The sequence below is a fragment of the Oryctolagus cuniculus genome, chromosome 1 (genome assembly GCF_964237555.1).
Source record: "Oryctolagus cuniculus chromosome 1, mOryCun1.1, whole genome shotgun sequence".
In the NCBI taxonomy this organism is placed as follows: Eukaryota; Metazoa; Chordata; class Mammalia; order Lagomorpha; family Leporidae; genus Oryctolagus; species Oryctolagus cuniculus.
Genome location: NC_091432.1, coordinates 52130271 through 52157150, shown reverse-complemented (window position 1 = coordinate 52157150; position 26880 = coordinate 52130271). Strand labels below are relative to the sequence as shown.

General features: G+C 44.4%; 1 protein-coding gene across 1 annotated transcript in view; it reads left to right on the top strand.

The window, feature by feature from the left end:
- SPON1 (spondin 1) overlaps positions 1 to 26880 on the top strand; it is a 325832-nt gene that overhangs the window by 134741 nt on the left and 164211 nt on the right. Inside the window, exons 4-5 of the mRNA XM_002708823.5 lie at positions 10143 to 10216; positions 14864 to 14986. Of these exons, the coding sequence (XP_002708869.1) occupies positions 10143 to 10216; positions 14864 to 14986 (197 nt within the window). The remainder of the gene's footprint in view (positions 1 to 10142; positions 10217 to 14863; positions 14987 to 26880) is intronic.

Sequence of the window (26880 nt, the reverse complement as noted above, 5' to 3'; positions counted from 1 at the left end):
CAGAAAATTTGGCTAATGATGGTTTCAACAAATAGAGACATAGCTTTCTCACAGACCAGAGGCGGTCACTGCTGGGAGTGTTTCAGCAACCAAGTGATGTCAGAGCCGGGGGCTCCAGGACGTTTCTTGGCCTTTTCCTCATGGTAGCAAAATGGCTGCCTGGCTTCACCCATTGTGTTTATAATCAAAGCTGGGAAAAGGAGGAAAGCAACACTTCCTCAGAAGTCTCCCTTCCATGCTGAAAACCTGCCCTTATGTTAGGGAGGGCACTTGTGGGTCACATCTCCCCTTCTCCTAGCTACAAGGGAGGATGGGAGAGCAGCAACAGCACTATCACAACCCACTTACCTGGCCTACCCAGAACAAAATGACAGTTCTCCGTGCGTGGAAGCTGGGGGCATGACATTGGGTAGTCTCTTGTACATGCCATGCAGTAGTCTGATTTACCAGAGTATATGTCTCTCGCATTGGGACTGTCAAGTAGTTGGCATCACACACGGTCTCACTTAGCTTTATACCTCCACTTCCTAACACAGCTTAATGGCACTTACTGTGCTAAACAAGTTCATGAGTAAGTGAATGTCAGTTTGCTTATAATACCTCTCACGGCTAAATTACTTCTTTTAAAACACAATCCAGTTTTCTTTTTACATCATTTTTAGGATATGAAAGTCAATTCTTCATTAGTTTTCCATTAAATTTGGGAGAGAGGGATAAAATTTGAAGTGCTAGAGTCATAATACTGACAAGATACACAATAAAGATAAGCTCTAAAATTGGACAATAATGGAACCGTGTATAAGTTTGTTATCCCTAAGATCATTCTAAGATTCTAAAAGGAAATAAACTGTGTACTAAAAGTGACTTTCTTCTAATTTTTATTAAACTTGCAGCCAGGGCTTTGTCAATACAACTTTTTTTTAAGTGTAAGTTGAGAGCTGCAGATGTGTAATGACTGTACAAGGTTGGTGATGGGTTGTAATCTTGGTAAGAACATAGCTGACCTTTTAGGTAAATGCTAGTAATAACCTCAATTGCATGTGTGTGTGCAACACTGTGTGGAATTGATGCTTGTGGTTCAGGGTGAGGTGCGTGCTCAGAAAAAAATGGCGTTGCTTCCAAGACACAGGTAAAGTGGGCCTGCCAAGGGTCTCTGTGACATGCAGCTCTAACTGACACAAAGTTCCTGCCTGGTTACAGAACTCTGGGATTGACACAAAGTTCCTGGTCCTGGTTACAGAACTCTGGGACTCCAAGTCCATTACTAGCGCCATTGTTTTCAAGAGGTTTTTACTGATCAACTGTTTTCCTACCAAGAGTTCCCCCAACTCCACTTGTACCTCTGCCCCATCTTGGGCAGAACTGGCCTTCTTGCCTCTGTGTCTCACATCACCTCTTGATGGTTCTCTGATCGGGGTGCTGATAGACTGTGTTCTCAGAGTGCTGATAGACTGTGTTTTCAGAGTCGTTTGGGTATGTCCTGTCATAGGGAGTGGCAGATTGTCAGAGGCACAGGTTCTGTAGAATGGCACCATCTGGCTCTCATCTAACCCCACTGTACCATTTTCTCACCAGACTGAAACCCAGGGGATTCTCTTGATGTCAAGAGAATCCACTCTTGTACTTAAATTTTGCAAAATGTTACCATGGGGGAAACTGGACAGACAGTACAATCTCTCTGTATAACCTCTTACCACTCTATGCAAATCTATTATCTCAATAAAACTTTCAAAAAATAGTCCTCCCTGTCCCCCTCTGTCTTTTGTTTCAGTCACTGGCACTGCTGGGTCTCCCTCTACCTGCTGGCATTTGTATGTGGGGAGTCAGTCATTTTATGGCTCTCAGCTTTTTGGTACTTTAATAAATACCTGGGAGGGGCTTTTTCAGAAAGGTTTGTCTCAGCTCACAGACTGGAGGTCCACAGTGTAACACGGGGCAGCCCTGTTGTTGAGGCATCTGGTGAGGCAGGCAGACGACAGAGGGATGGTCACGTGGGGACAGAGAGACTCAGGCATCTCTCGCCTCTACCTTCTCTCTGGTTTCTCCTTCCAATGCTGTCCTGACTCCATCACGGGGCTTCACCCCAACAGCCTAATCCAATCCCATCACATCCTAAAGGCCCCACTTTTTTTTTTTTAACTTTTGTTTAATGAATATAAATTTCGAAAATACAGCTTTTGGATTACAGTGGCTTTTCCCCCCTATAACTTCCCTGCCACCTGCAACCCTCCCATCTCCTGCTCCCTCTCTCATTCCATTCATATCAAGATTCATTTTCATTTCTCTTTATATACAGAAGATCAATTTAGTATATATTAAGTAAAGATTTCAACAGTTTGCACCCACACAGAAACACAAAGTGTAAAGTACTATTTGAGTACTAGTTATAGCATTAATTTACATTGTACAACACATTAAGGACAGAGATCCTACATGGGGAGTAAGTGCAGAGTTACTCCTGTTGTTGACTTAACATTTGACACTCTTGTTTATGGCGTCAGTAATCACCCTAGGCTCTGTTGAGTTGCCAAGGCTATGGAAGCCTTTTGAGTTTGCCAACTCCAATCTTAGTTAGACAAGGTCATAGTCAAAGTAGAAGTTCTCTCCTCCCTTAAGAGAAAGGTACCTCCTTCTTTGATGGCCCGTTCTTTCCACTGGGATCTCACTTGCAGAGATCTTTCATTTAGTTTTCTTTTTTTTTTTTTTTTTTTTTTTTTTTTTTTTGCCAGAGTGTCTTGGCTTTCCATGCCTAAAATACTCTCATGAGTCCCCACTTTCAAATATCAATCAGATCAAGCCTAAACCCTTAACTCCACCCATAATTAATCCTTTGGGTGATGACGTAAGACTTTGGAGTTCAAACTTCTGCATGAGCTTGGGAAGCAAAATCCCATTCAAATAGTAACACTTTGTCTCAGTTTTCTCACCTGCAAAACGGGGATAATACCACCAACAGGAGCTACCGCTAGTAAATGAGTTCCTGTCTGTGAAGCACCTAGAAAAGTGCTTACTTGTTAAATAAAGAAAACTTAGCATCTTGTGCTCAGCCTTCTCTTTCTGCCACAGGTCCAATGTTACTAAGTGCCTGAAAAATCTTCCCCCAAGATATCGCGGAGTGTTGCCACAGCCCCGCTCCCAGTTCATACTTTTCATGCCGCTGTCATGTCTGCTTGAAGCCGTGCCGTCATGAAGTCGGTCCCTGCTCCTCTCCTTCCAGCGGCTCCTCCGTGTGCATGTTCATTATTGATCTCCAGTTTCCTTTTACTGTTTCTCTCTGTGCACCCACTAGAAAAGGAACGGCTTGCAGAAGCCACCATTTGTTATTCGTCTTCAGATTCTCAGTTCCTAAGCAAGTGCCCAGCACAAAAGAAGTGCTCAGTAAATATCTTGGGAATGGATGACAATTAGCTGGGAATAATCTCACGGCAAGCAGTAGACTGCTTCTCTGCAGCCATGGTTGATGACTGTTTCGCTGTCTGAATCTATAACGCTGTGAGAATGTGACCTCACCCCTGGGCAGTCATGGACTCTCATGTGTCTTGTAGATAGAGCTCTGCAGGCCAATTTTGACCTTTCTCCTCCCATGAGCACATTAGCACAGGCCCGCCGGACACCTGTTAGCTCCAGGACGTAGCTCCGTTCCCTGAGATCTGCATCGTGGCACACCCATGATCACCGATTACTGTGAGGCTGTAGTCAGGCTAGCACTTCACATGCCTGTGAAACAAGCTAATGCAGTTAGCCTCAGCACCTGAAGCTGTCGCCCTGCCCGTGATTTCGATCTTTTATTCTCTCATTTGTAGATGGCAAAAATGTTGCTGGTCTAAGCAGGGCCACCTCCATGAAAAAGATCCCTGAGAACATGGAGAAATTCTGTAAAAATTCCAAAAACTGTTTAGGAAGAGAGATTTTACTGGAATTGAGGAGGAGGTTGGCGGAATAGTGTGGTGAGCGCAAACCCAGGCTTCGCTTTGGCTGGTCTTTATGTCTGCCTGCAGCGGCTGACCAAGGTAGTGCCTGCGCCACTCCCTTCGCAAGCAAAGGGCACAGTCCTGACAGTGGTCATCGTAGTAGTTACTGTTTAGTAAGTACTCGTCACATGCCAGGCACCTTTATAAGGGGCAATGTTTTAACAGTGGCAGCGAATGGCCACTACACACCAACTACTGGCCACGTGCTATGCACCACAATGGGACCTTCCAAGTATTGTCTCTACTGGCAATGGCCTTGACCTTGACACTGAGCAGTGTCTCTATCTGCCAATGACACTTGACACTTATTTTTTAAGTCATTTCATGAGCTGATTCCTCCAAAGTACTTCAGTTTCCAAGATCTCCTCTCTGGGAGCTGGGATTCCAGTATTTTCCACCCTAGACCACAAACCCACAGCTTGGCAAACTCCAGCTTCACCTCAACAGGCTTATTCCCCAAGGAAAAAGAACATCAAATGAATAAATCCTTCAGGCAGAAAGGGTTGAGCCCTGCAGAGACTTGGGATGACATTTCTGGAAATGATCGCTTTAGGTTTAAAACAAAACTTTTGAAATGATTAGTGAATTATTTAGAGCCTCAATATTCCAAAGTTTGAAAAGCTAACATACTGAGAAATTTAATTTAGATTTCCTTTGCACACACTCTCATGATAAGAGAGCATTCAGTATATAAATGCTATGTAACAGGACTGCCAAATTGCACCACAGAATGGGAGAAATTTGTCATCTTGAAATGCTAAGGGGATTCTTACTAACAGCTTTCTCATCGTGTAAAGCTATTATTTTTCTGAACCATAATATGATTTATAAACCTCCACTGAGTTTCATACTTTTGATGGGAATAGACTCAAAGTAAAATGCATTTTCTCAGAATACAGAATTCTCTCAGGAGTTGACCAAATGAGGAATAAAAGGAAACATCTTCTGCAAGCAAGAGTGCGGTCTTGGTTGGCACCACGTGTCTGCACGTGAGCACTGGTCCTCGGAATTCTGGGCAGCGCTCGCTTCTCTTTCTCACTCTGCCCCTCGCTTCTGGGCAGCATCAACCACTTTAAGTGCTCGAGGCGTACGTAGGCCCAGTGTCCCTCACGTCCATAGACCCCATCCCGAGTTACATGGCCGATGTCTCACCACCCACTAAACTGGCTACTGCCACATTCATCTCAGTTCTCTTCTTTTCACACAAACTTATTCCCTCTCCTTGAATCTCACAATTGGATTAATACTAACACCTATAAAATAAGTAGGGTACGATTGCTGCTCTCAAGAACCTGATAGCACAGGTGACAGGAAAGCAAGAGGACATTTGCCAGCCAGGCTAACAGGTGCCATGCCAGAGCAGTCCACGGTCTCTGACTCTCATAGCAAGGACAGTCCATCAAGGAATCAGCCTGGAGGAAGAAACACCTACACTGGATGTGAGTTAGGTGGTAACTAAAGTGTGTGTGTGTGTGTGTGTGTGTGTGCACATGCGTGTGTACGTGTGCTGCAAGGAGGGTGGAAGGTGTCTGTGGATAGAGGCTGGGGCCTGAGAGCGTGACGGTGGTTAGACAGCATGGCCTGAGAGCTGGCTTAGAATGAGTGCTCTGTGAAACCAGATCACAGGAGCTACATGGGAACAAGACTTGTATCCCAGCACTGGATCCCCACAGGGCGTGGGGCAAAGGGCTTTGCATGGAACACTTCAGGAACTCGTGACCCAGCCCCCAGGGAACCTACCACGGTCTCAGCTTTCCATGTGCTCTGTGAGATGCTGCACTGGCCCATAGGGAACCCAATTTGGGGTTGCATTTTGTAATAATACTCACCTTGTAAAGCAATGGTACTTCATATGAGGGGTCTTCAAAAAGTTTATGAAAAATGTCTATTACATAAAAACTACATAGATTCAAAATTTTTTAGCCACAATAAGCTTATCTTTAAATTCCACTTCATGATTTTTAAAAAAAGATTTGTTTTATTTGAAAGGCAGAGTTAGAGAGATCATCCATCCACTGGTTCACTCCCCAAATGGCTGCAGCAGCCCGGGCTGGCCCAGGCTGAAGCCAGGAGCCAGGTGCTCAATTCGAGTCTCTCACATGGGTTCAAGGGCCCAGAGACTTGGGCCATTTCTCACTGTTTTCCCAGGCAAATTAGCAGGGAACTGGATCAGAAGTGGAGCAGCCAGGACTTGAACCAGTGCCAGTAAGGGCGGCCAGCATCACAGGTAGCAGCTTTACCCACGTGAAATGCCAGAGTTGCAGGCGGCAGCTTAACCCACTGTGCCACAATGGCAGCCCCAAATTTACATGAATTTGTAAAAAGATGTATTTGCTTGTTTGCTTGAAAGGACAGCAGAGAGAGGGAGGACCTCTCTGTATCTCTTCCCCTATCAGCTGCTTCATTCCCCACCGGGCTATAACAACCAGGGCTGGGCCACACTGAAGCCAGGAGCCAGGAACTCCATATCCTGTTTCCCAAATGAGCGGCAGGGGTCCAGTTATTAGGTATCTTTCTTTGCTTTCCTAGGTGCATTAGCAGAAAGACTGACCAGAAGCAGAATTGCTGGGACTCAAATCCATACTCTGATATGGGCTGCCAGAGTCGTAAGCAGTGGCTTAACCCACTGTGCCACAGTGCCAGCCTCCTTCCATGAACTTTTTGAAGTCCCCTTGTATGTGGATTCACTTTGAATCCTTCCAAGCATGCTGAGCATAAGAGAGACCATGAACTTTGGAGACAGGGTCAACTTCCAAACCTGGGCTCATTGTTGCCCCTCCCCGAGTCTCAGTCATCCTTACCTACAGATGAGTGTGACACAGCCCCACATCGTCATCCCACTCACTCTGAAAGCAAGAACATTTTGCTACCACACCTGACCTAAGCTGAGTCACATTGGTTTATGGTCTTTATTCACGCTCTTGGTGTCAACCATCTCACATTATGCTGCAGAATAGTGATGTGTTTGACTATGGGGATATATGTGCTATCTTAGCTTTCTAACATCTAAAAAAATCCTGAATTCAAAACGCATCCAACCCAAGGTTTCAGATGAGGGATTTGAGGACCTGCAATATACGCAAAGTATAAATTACATAAAATCTGGGTGTAAAGTATCTCCTTAGCACAGTGACCAGCAGATAGTAAAAGTGCAGACATGACAGTGGTCGTGAAAGAGGAAGTGGATTGGCTTTGAGTTTTTATAACATTGAGGGGTAAAGGAAGCTGAAACATCTTAGAGGAAATACATGTTTGCCATCCCTGGCCTCTCAAAATGTTCATAACTGTGTTTTTTCAATGAATCTGTCCCTTCCCACCTCAAGGAGTTTGTAAAGGTCCCCTTGGTTTCTTCACGGCCCCACTTGCTTAGTTAGCTCCTCTTCCCCCCTTGAATTGGCCACCCTTCCTGGGGAGGGTCCCCTGCCCCCCCATTGTGCTTTCCTACACTGTGGGCTCTCCTGTCATAGCCCTCAGCCATGGTTACCTTGAATGATTGGTTACCTGTGGGTTTGGTTGTTTGATGTGTTTCCCTACTGTGTTAGAAACTTTGAGAATGGGAAACAGGGTCCCATCTGTATTGGCCATGATGGTGTCCCAACATTTCCGCCAGTATCAGTACCTAAGTAGCCCCCAACAACTAGTTATGAAAAGCACAATGGGGGCCGGCGCCACGGCTCAATAGGCTAATCCTCCACCTAGCGGCGCCGGCACACCAGGTTCTAGTCCCGGTTGGGGCGCTGGATTCTTTCCCGGTTGCCCCTCTTCCAGGCCAGCTCTCTGCTGTGGCCTGGGAAGGCAGTGGAGGATGGCCCAAGTACTTGGGCCCTGCACCCCACGGGAGACCAGGAGAAGCACCTGGCTCCTGCCTTCGGATCAGCGCAGTGCGCCGGTCGCAGCGGCCATTGGAGGGTGAACCAACAGCAAAAGGAAGACCTTTCTCTCTGTCTCTCTCTCTCACTATCCACTCTGCCTGTCCAAAAAAAAAAAAAAAAAAAAAAAAAAAAAAAAAAAAAAGGCACAATGGGAAGACAAACTGGGAAGGAGACTGCTTTGCTTGAAATGGGGATGAAACCATTGGTTGAAGCAGGAGTGTGGGACCTGGGCTACATCTCACGAGGCTCAGCCCTTGCCCTCCCAGAGGAGCCCTGAAGGCCACTGCGGACACTGTGAAAGCATCGTGGTAAATGGTGGCACGCTCTGACGAACAAAAGGCTTTCATTTTTGGCCTTGGGACGGAGATGAGTGTTCCTCTCTTGGCCTCAGGAAACTGCCCTGCTTAATGATCAACAGAATGGATGCGTGATCAAAGTAGTTTTATATGGGCAGGAAGCATATTTCATTCCCTTATTTCAACATCTTGACTCTCTTGGGTGGGGAAAGACTGTAAAACACATCTGTGGGCTGGTCTGAGTTGTATTCTTTTGTGCAAGACTGGATGTGGAGTAGACATTTCTTTGGAAAGTCATCTTGGCCTAGGCCCAGACCATCAGGAAATTGCCTCTGTACTCTTTTGCAGATTCGTGTACACAGGGGCCCATTCCTGGCGGGGGATCACGGGACATGGGGCAGATTGGGTGACTCTGACACTTACTCTGTACTGGAGCAGAGGGGTCCCTTTATCTGTTAAACAGAGCAAATCGAAGTGAAAATTACCTTCTGATTGAGTAGCGTTGCTGAAGAAAATCAATAGAAACAGCCCGAGATCTATTGGCACCATCTCAACGTTAAGTGTTGTAGATTTTCAAATTACTGGAACATTGGTTTTCAGGATTTGACCTCTTCAAGGCCAGCTGAAAGCAAATAAACAACAGTGTGGGTTAGAGGAGAAGTAGCCTATCTGTGCAATCCCAGATTAAATAGAAAATATGTGCTGGCCAAAAGTCAGTCATTTTTTAGACCTCCAACTATTCCTCCCAAATTCTAAGATCCTGTGTTTGACATGTTGAAGAGAGAGAGCTAACAGCTGAAGTTGTCTTTGTTCAGAATGTAGGAGACAATTTTGTCTAGACTTTCAGGAAAGATATACAATGACATTTTCAGAACAAATCAAAACATATTTTTAAGTTCCTTTTTTCCTTTCAGGAAGAGGATTTGACATGCTTCTATGATTTGCATTTGGTTGATCTATAAATGGCCTCAATAGTTTAATAGGAAAGTGGAGTAAAATGAACCATTGAGAAAAGTTACTGAAAATGATGTTAGTTCACTTTCTTGCCTTAATATTACCACCAATAACAATTCAATAGTTAATCTTTTTTTAAAAAAAAAAAAAAAGATCTATCCTGTTTATTTGAAAGACAAAGTTACACAGAAGCGGCAGGGTGGGGGTGGGGGTGTCTTCCATCCGCTGATTCACTCCCCAGATGGCCACAGCGGCAGGAGCTGCACCGATCTGAAGCCAGGAGCTTCCTCTGGGTCTCCCAGGAGGGTGTAAGGCCCCAAGCACTTGGATTGTCTTCCACTGCTTTCCCAGGCCATAGCAGAGAGCTGGATTGGAAGTGGAGCAGCTGGGACTCGAACCGGGCCCATATGGGATGCCGGCACTGCAGGCGGTGGCTTTACCCGTTACGCCACAGCGCCAGCCCCTCAATAGTTAATCTTGAGTAGTATCCAAATATGGGCTAAGCTCTTGACATACATTTTCTTTCTTTTTTAAATTATTTTAAGATTTATTTTTTTTGAAAGAGTTACAGAGAGGTCAAAATGCAGAGAGAGAGAAGTCTTTCATCTGCTGGTTCACTTCCCAGATGGCCACAAGGGTCAGAGCTGAGCTGATCCGAAGACAGGAGCCAGGGCCTCCATTCAGGTCTCCCACAAGGGCACAGGGGCCCAGTCACCTGGGCCATCTTTGACTGCTTTCCATGGTGCATTAGCAGGGAGCTGGATCAGAAGTGGAACAGCCAGGACTCGAACCAGTGCCTAAATGGAATGCCGGCACTGCAGACTGGGGCTTTGACCTGCTGCACCACAGAGCCTGCCCCATGCATTTTCTGACCTAGTTCTCACAATGACCCTCTAGGGCTGGGAGTATTATTATGCCAACTTTCCAATGAAGAAACGGAGGCACAGAGGATTGGTAGGATGCATCCAAAGCTCCACAGCCGTTGGGGGCTGACTGATCCCCCTAAACCCGCCCTCCTCACCGCCATGCTGTGTCTTCTGTCTCCACAGGGCCAGCATCGTTCAGAAGCGCATTATTTATTTTCAAGATGAGGGCTCTCTGACCAAGAAACTCTGTGAACAAGGTAAGACGGAGTGTGTGGAGGGGGTCAGGTAGACGAAGGCGGCCTGTGCAGGGCAAGCAGCCTGCCACAGGAATTAAGATGTTTGGGCTTTCTGAGTTCCTCTGGGCTCTGCTTCCTCACGCAGCTCCGACTTTTAATCTGGCTGTGCTCTGTGGATAATTGGATCCGCCTTAAGCTCTAATTACTCAGTTTGATTCCCTGGGTAGGAGATAATGTACCTTATATTGGTGTCGTCGTCTTATTTTTGTGAAACAGTGATTATTCTGAAGAGGTTCCTTGGAATAATTCACAGGACTTAATTAAAGAATGCACAATTGTGTACCTTAAAAAGTCTATAGTGGTTCCCTGGAAAAATCACCAGGAGGAACTTGTGCGGAATTTGAACAGCATGGGGCGATTTTCTCCAGGGAAGACCGGCAGGAGACAGGGTGACAAGGGGGCAATGACCGTGTGATCTCACCACACTCGAGGCTCCGATCTGTAGGTTTGCAAGCTCATCAACCCGCCCGTCCTCGGGTTGAAGGCCTTCTGACAAAGCGCATAGAGACCAAGTGGATGGGAGAGATTAGAGCAGAAGCCTACGATGAGATCAGGCCCAGGTTTGACTCTTCCTCTGCGCTTTTTACCCACACGTCTTCATATCTACAGAGCAGTGTGATGCCTTTGGCACATTGAAATTGCTATCTATATAAGTGTTAGCTATTGTGATCTATATCCAAAAGCTTGTTCATTAATCCACTGTAAGAAAAAAAAAAAGACCTTAAACATCTGAATATGTTTAGAAGTCATTAGATAACTAAATAAAAATAGAAAATGCTCTATAATCATCCAGCTTAACTGCCTCATTTCTATGCATTTTCACAGAATTTTTATTTTCCTTCAGAACAATTAATCTTCTGAAAAGAAATAATCCTCCCCAACTTTAACGAATCATAGGCTGCGAAGAAAAAGTCGGGTTGATAAAGGTCGTCTGGAAAGATAATAATAGTAGCTAATATTTTTTGAGTGCTTGCTGCCTGCCAGGCTCTAGGCACTTGCCGCGCATGTGAGCTGCACAGCAGCTCTATATGAGAAAGATGTTATGTAACCCCCACTTTATAGGTAAGGATCCTGAGACACAAACAGCCCGAATAATCCTCCCGGAATCATCCAGTGAGTAGCAGAGGGCACAGTGACGCTAGGAGCCGGGGTGCCCAACGACTGTCTCTCCTTCAAATCAGCTACCCCCCAACTCTCATAGATCCCGTGGCACGTGCATTGTCTCCCTATCAATGAGCTAACACACAGACTGAGTCCCTCATGGAGGATTGTGCCGGGAGCATGAAAAAACAGCAAAGGAGATGGAGTTGGGTCTGTCTCCAGCCCTGCATTGGGGTCATCTGTGCCATGGGTGGGCGGAGAGCGTGCAGAAGCCCTGCCTCCTCGGTGAGCACCACCTCCTTCCCTCTGGGGGCTTTCCTTTCCTGTGTTCACTTGCCCAAGTTCATTCAGCCTTTCTTTAAACAGGGAGCATCTCACCCCAGATGAGTGTCTGGGTTCCTAAATGACACTGCCATTCCCGTCCCCCTTCCATGGGTGAGAGACCTGCGGATGCTCTCAACACACATACACAGGTCACCTCATGGCCTGCCAATCACAGGCACTGTGCTGTGGTTTCTGTCAGTTAGAAGACAGCCTTATTTCCAGGATTTGAGGGTTCTTAGGAGACATTTCACTGACACCCCCATGTACTGGCAGCCATCATTGAATAAAGTGTACTTTCCAGACCCTCAATAATGATGATGTGTGAAGCCTTGTCTAAGCTATGAATATGCTAAAAATCTATAGCTACAGCGTCAATAAAATGGCACGTCATGAGGCAGAGCTCCTGTCAAAATGACTAATCGGTACACAAAGACCACTTGCCAATGGCAACTTGGCATTGCAGGCCCGGCAGGACCTGCACTGTAGATCGTTAGGTGGAGTTGTACTTGATCCCTGGAGATAGCAGACACATGAGGAAATCTGTCAGTTGGCAAAGTGGATCACATTAAGAATGTCTTAAAATGTAAGCGTAGAGCAAAGGGATTTTTTTTAAATGTGTATGCTCACTTCATTATCTTTAGTGCTTTCATTAAAGTCTCTGCACACTTTGCCTCCTTGTTGAATCAAATCAAATCCATCAAGGAAGAGGAGAAACTTGTGTCGTTATTTTTTTCCCAATGGAAGCCATTAATCTGTAGGGGAAGAATTAAGAGCTGCACAGATTAAAAAGCAATGGCAATCATTATTTTTAAAAAGCAACACAAGAATTAAGTGACTTACAGTTAACAACAGAGAACCATAAAATATTCGAAAAGGTAACCTGTCATCAATGTGTCTGCACACACTTTAGTACCACATCACAATCAACCGAAGGAGGGAGAGAGAAGGGAAACTGCAGGGAAAGGCAGAGAGGGGAGAAAGGCACAAGCAAGGATGGGGAAGAGTACAAGGAAGCCCAGGGGTTAAGAGGAGAAATGGGGAGAGAGGACAGCTCAGAGGATGCCCCGTGGCCTGCGGCTTGCTTACCCACAGGTACACAGGCCTTGCTGTGGTAAGAGTGTGGTGAGGTCACATTTCTTAGCAACTTGTTGTCACTGCCCTTTGCAAATCTGATTCATATTTCAGTAGGAAATAGTAATCTGTTTTTAATAAATAGAAGCTTATTTTCCTTTGGAATTCCCAAGGTTTTTTTTTTTTTAATAAGTGTATACCTTTGAATCCTTGGAAATATCTTTCAGTTTAGCACCTCTGTCTGAAAGCCCTGTGATAATTATGGTAAGGCTAGCAATTAGCCTGATGTTGGTTCTTCCAGAGAGGATTATTGCCTCATTTCCCAGAGCCTGGTTACTCCAACTGCAAACCCCAGCACGTAGCTCTTCGTTCTGAATCTCTTTTCAAAACTGATTTGGGGTTTTTACATTATAGTTGATCGTCATGGGAATGGAGAAAGACAAAATCTTCAGGAGTTTCTGATTTATGCTGCCTGTCCTGATATGTATTCTGAGGAGCAGAGTGGCTCACACAGGAATCAGCTCTGGGCCTCCTGCACATAAGGCAGTGGGTGCAGATCATTCTCAGGCCTCTCCCAAGTGTACAAAAAGTAGCCAAAAAATGATGTTAACTTTGAGTGTCTGCATTCCTCTTCCTTGGGACTGTCTAGAAATCCTGGTGCTATGCGGGAAGGTAATTTTTGAACTGCACCATTCTTCATTTGAAAAAAGCAAAGCAGAAACAGACAAAAAGTTTTCTCTCACTGGTGCTTATGCAGACCAATCCAGAGAAGGTCCTCCTTGGAATGACAAAAGTAGAGACTAAGAGCTATGTACCCAAAAAGATCCGAGCTCCAGTTCTGCTTGGACTTCTCACTAACCCTCTGACCTTGAGCCAGTTGCCTATTCTGCCTCAACTTGTCGATCTGTAAAATGAGAATAACCGAAGCATTTATCTGCTAGGATTATTCAGACTAGATGAGACAATATATGGACAGAAAGACGTTAGCACATACAAGGACCTGATATGCTGTAGTTATTGTCAAAATACCCATCCTTGTCTCTATCCTAAAACCCAGGATTCGTTACTTCTACCAATCACTCATTTTGCATTTTCAACTCAAATGAACCCACTGAATTCAAAAAGGAAGACTTGTAAAATTCTCTTCCTGACACTCAAAATGATTTTTATATTCTTTGTTGCTGCTCTTTTACAGTATTTAAGAATAAAAGTCCAACTTGCAAAACGCATTTATGTTCATACGTCTAGGGGAACTGAAGAGAAAGCAATTGAAACAAGTTGTACTTGTAGCCATTGTTTTCCTAGTGCAGGAAGCAGAACAGACTAAAAGCAACAAGGCACAGTTAGGGATGTGGGTTTGACAATCAGAAATACTGAATTTATTCATGTAATCTCTCTTTCCCCACTTATCAACTATTCACAGCTAAAAATGGGGGCAGAAAGGGAATCTTGTTAAGTTTTTCCTGGCTGCTTCTATACCCAGACTTGAACCTGAACTTCTGAACAAATTTCCCATCCCCTACCCCTCCCAGTAAAGACTCCGAAAGCATGATTAAAAGACATGTGACTGTTTGCATCTTTTTCCCCTCGGTGGATCCTTAGGTCTCTCTGCTTGTCCTCAGAATTCTTCTTCAAAGTCGCTGCTCCTTCTGGTCCTGGTACTTTGGCCCTAGAGAATATTTCCTAGAGAAACATTTAATATTTTTGTTATATTGTGGTATAGAAACTGTTGTGGAAGGGATAAGACAGGAGGCAAGGACCCAGAAATGATAACTGGATGCATTTTACCCCTGCTTTCCCAAGATGGCCTCATCCATCTCAAATATTCTGCCCTACACATCCCAGAGATCTCAGAGCAAAGTTCTAAATTCTGTTTTTGTTTTGTTTTGTTTTGTTTTGTTTTGTTTTGTTTTGCGAAGTGCAGCTATCGTACTTAGAGGCATTCAAAATCGTGATAGTCCACATGCGGACCTGGTTCTGAGTCTGATTAGTCAATAAAAGCTCTACTGCATCACTGCTTTTTCCAGGGATTCAGATTAGGATGAGAGCAGTAGGGTGCTGCCTCACACACCGCTCAAACTTGTTTCCTAACTGGCTGACATCATGTTTCAGATTCCACTTTTGACGGGGTGACTGATAAACCCATCTTAGACTGCTGCGCCTGCGGAACTGCCAAGTACAGACTCACGTTTTATGGGAACTGGTCTGAGAAGACACACCCAAAGGATTACCCTCGTGAGTAGAATCAGTGGCTACTTTATGGGTTGAGGAAAAGCAAGCACATTGTTGAATTTGTGTCTGGTTGTGAGATAGACTAGCTGATGTATGCATGCCTCTCATTATTTTCAACTGACTGATGAAACACACATTCCAAGTAAACATTCATCAAGAGAGACAGGAATAATAATTGCATACTTTTGACTTTGCCTAGTTTTTGTTCTCAGTTTTTCTTATTTATGATTTAAAAAAAAAAGTCTTGAGTTGAACATTTGGCCTGGTGGTTAAGACTCCAGTTGGGACGTCTACATCCTGTATGGAGTAACTGGGTTGAATCCCAGCTCTGCTTCTGACTCCAGCTTCCTGCCAAAATGCATCGGGGGAGGCATCAGTGATGGCTGGGTCCCTACCACTCATGTGAGATCTGGGTTGAATTTCTGGCTCCTGGCTTTGGCCCCCACCATTATTGTAGGCATTTGAAGGAATGAACCAGCAGATGGGAGCCTTTTCTCTCTCCCTCTGTTTCTCTCTGTCTCCCTCTCCTTCTCTTTCCCCTACTTCTCTATCCCTCTCCACTTTTCCCTGTATAAGTAAGTAATGAAATAAATAAATAAACGGCACCCTTGATGTCATGCTACTTATCTTTAGGCGGGTGTTTGGTAACCTCAGCCCTCCTGAAACAACTCTTATCATTGAGTTACGCAACAGGCCTATTTGTGCTGGAAATCTCTGGCAAAGGAACCTGCAGTAGACTTCACAGGCCAAGGTCAACAAATAGTCAACATATTCAGCCACAGCAGGCACTGATAATCAGCCCATACGCCCTTTCCTTACCAATGCCAGAGGCCACCTTGAATCCCTTCATGATGGCCAATACCAGTCCATGAGAGCTGTCAAGGGGTCCCAAGCTTTGCTATTTGGGGTTCCTTAATCAGGACCCGATCAACTCCATTTCATCACAGAGTTGTTTCAATAAATCCCTAATGTGTGCCAGGCATGGTGCCAAGCTCTAGAGATAATAGTGAACACAAATAGATGCAGTTCGTGTTCTCATATATTCAGTTTAATGGGAACACAGACAGTAATCAAATAATCACACAGAAAGATGTGAAAGTTGTAACTATGAATGGTGGATTTAACATGTACTAAGCGTTTTTACAAATGCTATGTCACTTAATCTTCAAAAATGCCCTGTGTTTGAGCTGCTAGGATTGCCCACAATCAAATGCAAGTAGTAAAACTAAGATTTGAAAGGGGCTTGTCAGGCTCCTTATCATACCTTTCATTTGGGTTGCCTTTCAGACCCAGTGTTGCCCATTCTCTCTAGATGTGGGTGGCAGGATGTCTGTGTATGGTTCTGAGCATGTTTTTTCTGTTCATTGTTTGATTCTTGTGCATTTTGCTTTGGGTTTACCGCAGCTGGGAATGAACTGTAGGAAGGGGATAAAGAGATTAAAAAGAGGGATTTGGGTCAGGCCTCAAAGCAGACAAGGGCACATGGTTAGAACTTAAGAAGACCCAAACCAGACCAGAACCTCCCTGGTCCCCAGACAGCCCACCCAGAGGGGAGTCTGACACCTTTTGGCAGATCCAGAGCCCTGTTGTTTAATTCGACCCACATGCAGTGAAGGCTTGGGATCTTCCTCGTTCCCTCTTCTAACTCTGGGATGCAGCCTGATCTGCCTCAGCTGGTGTGGGAGGCCTGCAGGAACAAACTTGCACTCTGCCTGGAAGAAACACTGCTTGGAACAAGCAAGATGGAAAAAAATCTCCAGAGCTCCCATCCACTAACTCAGAGGAAATAAATGTTAGGGGCCCATTACTCATCGTTCATGATTCTAAGGACTTTCTATTTTGCCACTGTCACTTCCCAGAATTTAGAGGGTGAGGGTGGAGGGAGTACAAAACCATTGTTTCTGGGTTTGGGGGCCAAATCAAGTCTGAATCCAAACAGGATTTCTGTGGCACTGTGAGGCATTTAAAAAGCATAGCAGACATGTGTGTTCCCTTCCCCCAGGGTGGTTGCATTGTCAGATATTATGTTACACTGTAAGGTTGTATCCTAATTTTTGGTTGGAAAAAAAATTTGGTGACTATGTACAGGACAGCATTCATCACATCATACTGCAATGATTTCTCCAGGAGTCCTTCTTCACCACACTGAGGAGTCCTCCGGGACATGTACATCTTGGAGTCTTGATACCTGGAAGTGCTTATGTTCAGAGTGGTGTTCACCATGACCTGGGAGGCAGATGTAGGCTACAGCTAGCCTGTCTTGAGCAGGGAGTGTGGCCGGCCTTTCCTAGGAGGCAAAGGCGTGAACCTGTGCACTCGGAGGACTGGGGCCATTTAAAAGGGCACAGAGAAGGTCTAGCCAGGACCTTGAAAGTTCTCTGCTCTCAAAAGTGGTTTCCACCAATCTTAGAAAATAGATGCATTCCCTCTTGCCGCTGTATTGATGATTCTGTCTTGATAACCAACCTTTGTCATCAAGCCCAGGGAAGCTTCCCCTGAAAAGTACAAACCGGCAAATGCCAAGTCCCTCTCTCCGTTATTCATTAGTCAACCAAAACGTCACTTTGTCCACAGAGGTCCTGGGACAGGGGTACTGGAGCTTTTTCTTCTTGAGTCCTCTTTTTCCATGCTTAAATATCATTGAGAACGCTAACAAGTCTTTGTTCATGTAGAGTATTACCTGTCAATGCTCACCATGTCAAAAATTAAAGCTGAGAAATTTAAGCCCATTATTTATTAATTTGCAAGTAAATATTAGTAAATTAACCATAACAAGCTCATTCCACATTCATGTAACATATTTTATAAAAATATACATTTTTACCAAACAAGAGAAATTTAGTGAAGAGAATGTCATTGTTTTATATTTTTGCACATCTCTCTAATGTTTGACTCAATAGAAAACATCTGGATTCTTATTTGCCTTTGTTTCTGCATCCAACCTTTTGTGGCATATCTGGTTGAAGTCTACAAAGAAAATTCTTACACAGATTATATAAATGGAAAAGTAATGAGTATTTTAATAACTTTTTCAGATAATTACATATAATTTTTTTGCTACCAAACCACAAACTACTACGAACTACAGAGGACAGTTTTTTAAAACTTAATTACAATGTGGAATATGAAACTATGTCAATGAACTTGTACTCTATTACATTAAAATGCATTGCTTTATCTTGTACTTTAAATGAATTTTTTACAAAGGGATGACTTTGTAATATCATACATTAGTCATCTAGAAAATATTGGTTTACTGAGTTATGAAGAGCAGCCAAAAGTTGAGACAGGTCATTAAACAATATCAAAAGTAACGCCCATTAATATCAAATAACATATTAGAATCTTCTTTGAGAAGTGTTGGAAAGCTCAAAGTAATGGCTACTAGTGTTCCAAAATTCTGATTTTTGCTTGAAAGCTTGAATTTTATCATTGGCAACAAGTGTCAGTTGTTTTCTTTGCCTTTATTTTTGAGAAAATGCATGCCAGATTCCCAAGTCTGAATAACTGTAATTTGTTTGTCATTCTCTCTTTCAAGTAAAATGACATTTTATGAATATAAAGAGTGGCCGTCCGGCTTGCGTCTCAAAGGATCACCTAAGTGCTTTTATTCAAGACAATCATAATGTTTCAATATCTAGCAGAAGTGCTTTTGGTGTTTACCAATTAATCGCACAGAAAAATCTAAAGATTTGTTCTCAAAGGTAGAGATTTAATACAATTAATGGTTTTATCGTGACTTTAAGGACATCCTTAAGTACCACTAGCTTTTGTTGTTGACGGCCATACATGACAGTAACGCACACAGTACTAACATGAATACTTCCGGGCCTCTGCCTTGATCCCTGCTGGGGCCACTGCTAATGACAGCACACTGCAAAAGGCAAATAGCGCCTTTGTGTTATTATGAAAGTACTCTTACCTCACAGACCCCCTGAGAGAGTCTCAGGGTCCCTGGGAGTCTGTGGGCCACACTTTGAGCATCTCTGCAACAGGATAAGGTAGAATCTAGGGTGTCTGACCTTCAGTTCTCTTTTACTTTTTTTAAGGTTTATTTATTTAATCTGAAAGGCAGAATTATAGAGAGGGAGAGACAGAGACAGAGAGAGAAAGATCTTCCATCCACTGGTTTAGTTTGGCCAAAGCTAGGAGCCGGGAGCTTCTTCCAAGTCTCTCACAAGGGTGCAGGGGCCCAAGGACTTGGGCCATCTTCTACTGCTTTCCCAGGCGCATTAGCAGGGAGCTGGATCGGAAGTGGAGCAGCCGGGTCTCAAACTGGCACCCATATGGGATGCTGGCACTTCAGGCCAGTGTGTTTACCCCCTGCGCCGCAGTGCTGGCCTCAGACCTTTAGTTTGTTTGGGTAACTTAGCCTTGAGGATTCACACCTGAGGAGTGTGCAACACACTTGCGCTTTCCGCTGTCTCTTACAGTGGGCGACACCTGTAGGTAGCTCCTCTCAGTCATCATATAGAATGGTGTGTTCCAAATGCTGTGTGGACTTTGCTCTGCTGAAGTGCTGGGCACTCTGCAGTCACAGTGGCACCCCTCTCTGTCGAAGGGGGGATACATGTGCTGAGATGAGACGGGAGGCAGGGAAAGGCCTAACAGGCCTCGGGCATCCCCTCTCTAGGGCAATGCCGTGAATCTCTGCTGGCTGTCTGGAAATGGTGACATCCTGTCAAAGCGCTGCCTATCAGGTCTCTCTACAATTCCGTGATAAGACTGGATCATCTAATTTTACCTCCTAACTTTGTAAGCAAAAAAGCCTGAAGCACAAAGGAGTTACAGATCTAGATCACATAGCCAGCGAGTGTGTGAACCAAGCCCAAAGCTTAGATCTCCCGATTCCCTTTTACCTTCCTCTGGGGAACTGTCATGAGGCAATCAATCTCTGTCCTCTGCAGTACAATTAAATATCTGAGGCACAGCACATTTTAATAAGGTGCTGCTGTACTGACATGAACTCAGCAGGAACTGAATTCTGAGCTGTGCTGCATTCAACGGCTTTGCTCCACTATCCAAGACCTTCTCCGTGGAGAGCCCAGCTTAGAAAGAGCAGGTGTGGATTCCCTGAGCCTGGATGAGCTCCTGCTCCCTGAGGCATTAGGAAAAGGGCAAGCTCCTGTAGTGTCTGCTTGGGGGCGCTGCCAGTCTGCATCAGAGCGCCAGGCGCTACAGGAAGGAGGAGACCAGGCGCTGTCACCACACATGGATGTCCTGGGGTTGGAGGTTGCCCAGGCTTTGCTTGGGCACTGGGTGCTGAGAGATGCTGAATCTCTGTACTCTGGAGTCCTGGATACAGCTCCTGGGTTTTTGACAAACAGCTCGATCCTGTAGAGACCCTGTGACAGTGTAGGCTGCCTAACTGTCCCTGTGCTTGAAACAACACCAGTGTCGGTACTGTTTAAAAATATATATATTGATGAAAAGCATGTTTTTTCCAGGAACCATTTTTTTTGTTTGACAATACATTGCCTGAAATATTCATATGGCCCCTGGGATATATACTTTACATAATCAAAGTGAATTTTATAATGAAATTCAGCCATATCTTCCATTGAACACTTAATTGAAAGAATTACTGGTTTTTAGGTCCAATCACACAAAAAATCCACCACAGTAACACTTGGCAATTATTTTATTTTTATTTCTTCAAGTATTCATCCATATCCAGAATTTCTATATCACATTCAAACACACTGTGTCCTACCTTTTGCATTTGGTTTTGTTTACGTGGTCATAATTAATTGCATCAGCTTACTCTAGACAACTTATCTAACTTGCCTTTATTAACCATTAGGCGTTGTCAGATCTTTTGCTAACAGAAAGCAAAATCTGTATCTAAAATCTTCTCTACAGTCCCTTCTTCCTGGGAATTAGTTCCCTGAAATAACTTCCCAAGAGTAAGACTGCAGGGCCAAAGAATGTGGAATTTTTTTTGTGGTGTGTGTGGTTCTTGAAGCCTCTTTCCAGACTCTTCTCCAAAACATTTAATCCGTTCACCACAGAACCAATAATGAATCAATATAGGTTTCTTCCAGCTTCCTCAGCATTTAATTTAGCCTCTTTTATTTGGGTTTTACCAGTTTAATGGTTATAAAAAGATTAACTAATCTTATTATGTTAAATTGACACTGGTTTAATTACTAACACACTGCAATCTTTTTTCATGTTTAATGTCCTTTGCCTTTAAAACCCTAGGGTGTTGACATCAGTTACGTCTGATTTTGCTCATTATCTCCCTAGGGCTTTGATCTTTGTCCCACACATTGAAAGTTCTGAATCACTAGAGATGGATAAATGAATTAGTGAAAGAGAAGCGATCACAATACGAATAAGGAAGAGGGGGAGGAGATGAGCAAAGAAAAGCTGCTGAGAGGTTAGGCCAGGAGATGGAGGGGATCAAATGTGGTCTCTGAGTGGAAACCGGACTGGATGGGTCTGGTAGTGTTGAGAAGATGGGTTAGATGGACACTGAAATGATGCAGTGGGCAAAGGAGGCGGCTTACACGATGGAGTCGGAAGTGACGGTGGAGAGAATGGGTAGATTTGACTTTGGAAATTATGTAAGAGGCAGAGAGACAGAGAAGTCCTGTCTACTGGTTCACTCTCCAGTGTATGTAATGGCCAAGGCTGGGAACAAATGCTGGGAGCCGGAAGTTCAGTCGAGCTCTCCCACATGGGTGGCAAGGGCCCAACCATGTGACCCATCCATCACTCAGGGGGCAGGCTGCAGAGTGGGAAGCTGGAATTGGGAGTGGAGCTGGACTTGAACCTAGACATGCCATCATAACGAGTGTATTAGTCACTATGTCACACCCCTGCCCTGAGATAGCTTTTAGTGGTAGATTCTGTCCTGGGTTGGATGCAAAGGAGTAAGAGGGAGATGTTTCAAAGCTGACAAACCAGGTGTTCGGCTTGGAAATGGAAGGAGATGTTCTTTTTTCTTAAAATACTCCTCTTAGTGTTTTCTTATTTTACAAATAATTTTGAAATCATTTCATAAAGCTCTTTAAAGGACCCTATCCGAATTTTAAGTGAGACTGCATTAAATCCCAAAATTACCTTGGGGATAATTGTTAGCTTCATAGTACTGAGTTTGCTTAGTTTCTTCCCTTTTGTGAATAAGATCAGGCATCTGCGGACTTTATTAACACAGTACTAGAACAGTAACAATATGTGGACACACAGGCATCATTTCTTAATCGAACTTCAGAAACAAAGTTGAGGTTCTCCAGAGAAACAGACCAATAGGAGTGCTGGCTGGCTGCATAGGTAATGCATACTTAGCTTTACCTGATTGTGGGGCCAGCAAAGCCTGCAATCTGCCAGGAAGCTAAGAGGTAAATGCCACTTTCATTTGCCTTTTTGCTCTCTCCAGTCTCTCAATTTATTGGATGATATCCACTAACACTGGGAAAGGCAATCTACTTTTTTTTTTTTTTTTTTTTTGACAGGCAGAGTTAGAGAGACAGAGACAGAGACAGAGAGAAAGGTCTTCCTTCCATTGGTTCACCCCCTAAATGGCTGCTACAGCCAGTGCACTGCGCTGATCCAAAGTCAGGAGCCAGGTGCTTCCTCCTGGTCTCCCATGCGGGTGCAGGGCCCAAGCACTTGGGCCATCCTCCACTGCCTTCCTGGGCCACAGCAGAGAGCTGAACTGGAAGAGGAGCAACCAGGACAGACCCCGGCACCCCAACCGGCCGCAGGCAGAGGATTAGCCAAGTGAGCCACAGCACGGGCCAGCAATCTACTTTATTGAGACCAATTCAAATGCTAATCTTAACTGAAAACAGCCTCACAGATGCACCCAGAAATAATGATTAATCTGGCTGCCCAATGGGCAAGGTCAAGTTGACATGCAAAATTAACCATCACAAAGACTCAACAAACAATAACTCTACTTCCCTCCATCCCTGGGAAATCCATTCCAAAGCTGAGTAATTCTGCCCAGCAGAACCCCCCAGCTACCCTACTGCCAATGCTGAGACAGCCCAGGGGACACTGTTGCTACCACCAGGCTGAGTCACAAATAGAGAATGTCACCAGGAAGTAGACCCTGGTACCCAGCACATGTGTCAAAATTCAGGTCCAGTGAAAGATGGAACACAAGAAAAAATGATTAAACATTTTCTTCCCCCTTTTCCTCTTTCCTCCCTTTTTGCTCCCTGGGAATCCTTAAGGCAAGAGTTTACTCTTTCATGAGGCGACAGTGGCAAAGAAAGTCAGTGGTTAGATCTTGCAGTTAAACATGGAAGACGGAACACACCATTCACCTCTGTTCTTTCCCCAAATCCTGCAGATAACACCCGATGAATAAAGCAGATAGAAATCCACAAAAACGAGGGGAGGGGAAAGAAAGCCACACTATGAAGCAGTAACCCCAAAACTGGTGAGGAGGTGAACAAGCACTATCTCAGTGGAGCCAGGAAAACTGACTCCTAAGTGCCCACATACAAGGGGACTTCAAAAAGTTGGTGAAAAATGTGTATTATGAAAAAACTACGCATGCATTTCAAAAAACACTTTTGCACCAAAACAAACTTATCTTTTAGTGTTGTTTCCCATGAGCCTCTGAAGCACCCTTATAGAGGGCAGTGCATGGGAGCCAGGCCAATTTGTGGTAGAAAGCACAGGCAAACCTCGAGAGCTAAAGGTCAAATGCTCGGGACACTGGGTGCAGAAGCCACGTCATTGTGGAGCTTTAGAATAAGAGGGATGGGGACAGCCCTAAAAGACAAGTAACAGTCAAGGGAACATGAACAGAAAGGCATCAGACCTCGCCAGTGCAGTGAAGCTACAGGACAGTGGAGCACTGTCATACTCCACACCTGTGTTGGTGAATTCTCAGGGGCCATCCTATATGTTCTGCCCAGACTCCAGTCTGCATCAGAGAAGCTCTCTTGTCTCCAGGTACTAGCTGGGTTTCTTTCCGGCTCGCCTTTTCATTCAAAGTTTGGCCTCCCCAAGGACCCTGACTTTAAGGAGGACCATTCTCCCACCTCCTCCATCCCACCATGACCTCTACTTGTCTCTTTTTTTTTTTTTTTTTTTTTTTTTTTTGACAGGCAGAGTTAGAGAGAGACAGAGAGAAGTCTTCCTTCCATTGGTTCACCCCCTAAACGGCCACTACGGCTGGCACACACGCTGCACGGATCCAAAGTCAGGAGCCAGGTGCTTCCTCCTGGTCTCCCATGCGGGTGCAGGGCCCAAGCACTTGGGCCATCCTCCACTGCCTTCCTGGGCCACAGCAGAGAGCTGGACTGGAAGAGGAGTAACCGGGACAGAATCCGGCGCCCCAACAGGGACTAGAACCCAGGGTGTCAGCGCCGCAGGCAGAGGATTAGCCAAGTGAGCCGCGGCGCCGGCCTCTACTTGTCTTATCCCTGGGCAGCCCCAACACCAGTCTAAGATTGCAATCCAGAAGGGCCTTCTTCTTTCTTTTGGCCTATAGAGGATTTCTCTTGCCTTTTGCAGCACTTGTAGGTATTTTGCACGAGAATTTCAGGGGCATTTCACTGTAACCCCCTGAGGTCAAGGTCTTCATCCTTGGGCTCCCTCCCCACCAAGGCTGCTGACCAGCAGCCCACTCAGCCCCCTTGCAGGAGCCATAGCTTCTGTCCAGCACCCTGTCTTCAGGTTAAGTATCTCCCTGGAAGCCTCTTTCCATTCATGCTTTCTGTTGACACAGCCATTTCCTTCTAAACTGTCCCTTTGTCAAACTCTCCTCTCTTGCCCATTTGATCATGCCATCTGTGTCCTGTGGGACCATGACTGATACTGGCCCACTGTCAGAAATTGATAAAAATGAAAACATCGACGAAGTTCATTATCACTGTAGGAGTTTTGCATTACTATAGGCTGATAAATCTCCACTATGCTGCCACCTTCACGCACTCAGAATTGTCTCACCGTCCCCTTAACACGCTCAAATGCATTTTCCCTCCTTTGCTGTCCTAGAGACATTCAGATCCAACTGTCTTTCCCTGGTCTGTGGCTAAACGCCAACACCAATGCAAGTCCCACATTTTCTAATTCCTATCTCTCTCTATCCCACACTAGGCTCTCATCTTACCCGAAACATGTAGGTAAACACTTTAGAGCTTGCTTTTTAGGTAGATGGTTTCTGGAATTTGAGTTAAAATTTACATCACCGTTTAATTACGGAGAGTGCATTTGCACAGATCATGTTTCCTGGTTTTTAAATATATGTGATTTCTATAAAAACTGAGACTTGAATAAATTTTAATTTCTCCTAAATGATTTCCTTTCCCTCACGAAAGATTTGCAGTTTCTTGTGCAACCATCATGCAGTTAATCCCTAGGATGATTTAATTTTTTTATGATTATGAATGAGATTCCCAGTTTCCATTATGTTTTCTTCCAGCTTATAATTAGTGTACAATGATGCTCTTGCTTGTTATTCTACCTTTTTGTTTGATACCTGGATGCCTTTTTCCTAATAGTTTTGCAAAAGTTTATTGGATTAACTAAATAATTAATCATAATTGGCCTCCAAAAAGCAATGTGTTTCTGTCTTTTTCTTCCTTCCTCATTAGTGTTCTTCCTATGGTCTCACTCTTGTTCATTAACCAAAGCCTCCAGAACAATATTAAACAGTAATAGAGCAGGTGTACAGTGCAGTGGTTAAATCACTACTTGGGATGGGACACCCACATCCCATATCAGGTGCCTGGTTCAAGTTCTAGCTACTCTACTTCTGATCCAGCATCCTGATACTGTGCACTCTGGGAAGTAGCACGTGATGGTTCAAGATTTAGCTCTCTGTCACCCATAAGGGAGACCCAGATTGGGTTCCAGTCTCCTGGTTTTGGCTTGACCAGCACTGGCTGTTACAGGCGATTGGACAGTGAACCAGAAAATGAAAGGTCTCTCTTTGTTTGTCTACGTCTCTGGCTGTTGTTCTATCTTCCTGTCTCTGCCTTTCAAATAAAATGAGGAAAAATATCATAAATGTAAAAAAATTTTAAATCTTAAAATAATAGATAGCTTTACTTTGCTCCTGTTTTTTTTTTTTTAAGATTTATTAATTTATTTGAAGGTCAGAGTTACACAGAGAGAGAAGGAGAGGCAGAGAAAGAGAGAGGTCTTCCATCTGCTGGTTCACTCCCCAAATGGCTGCAGTGGCTAGAGCTGGGCCAACCTGAAGCCAGGAGCCAGGAGCTTCTTCCAGGTCTCCCACACGGGTGCAGGGACCCAAAGACTTGAGCCATCCTCTGCTGCTTTCCCAGGCACATTAGAAAGGGAGCTGGATTGGAAGTGGAGCAGCTGGGACTTGAACCAGCATCCATATGGGATGTTGGCACTGCAGGCAGCCACTTTACCCACTAGGCCGGAACACCAGCCCCATCTCCTATTGGTTTTTAAAATGCCTTTAATATCTTTTATGTATAGTGTTTATTCTTGGTTTCAAGTATCTGAATCTAAACATGTGTAACATGTCGGATTTTCCAAATGCCATTTTGGCACCTGTTGATATGAAGATAAAATTGTTACTATTCCATCTCTTTATGAGGATATAATTGTTGCTATTCCGTGTCTTTATTACTAGTTTTAAATTTGCTATTCTTCCATTCTGTGATGAACCTAACTTAATTAAGGTTGTGTGTTTTTTCCCCTTTAGTACATATGTATAATTATTCATTCAACATCATATACTACTTTCAAGGCATCACATAACGTTTTTGTATACATGTTCTTCGTAATGGTTGCCTTAGTCCCATAGAATGAATATTACTTTCCCTGTTGACAGAAAGGGAAATGGGCCTGAGGGAGGTTAGCAGTTAGGCCAGCTTTTTAAAGTCAGTCAGAGGCCGAGTCAGGCTTTGAGGAGTGAATTGGTTAGTTACCTGTCCATTCCTGTTGGTTATTGA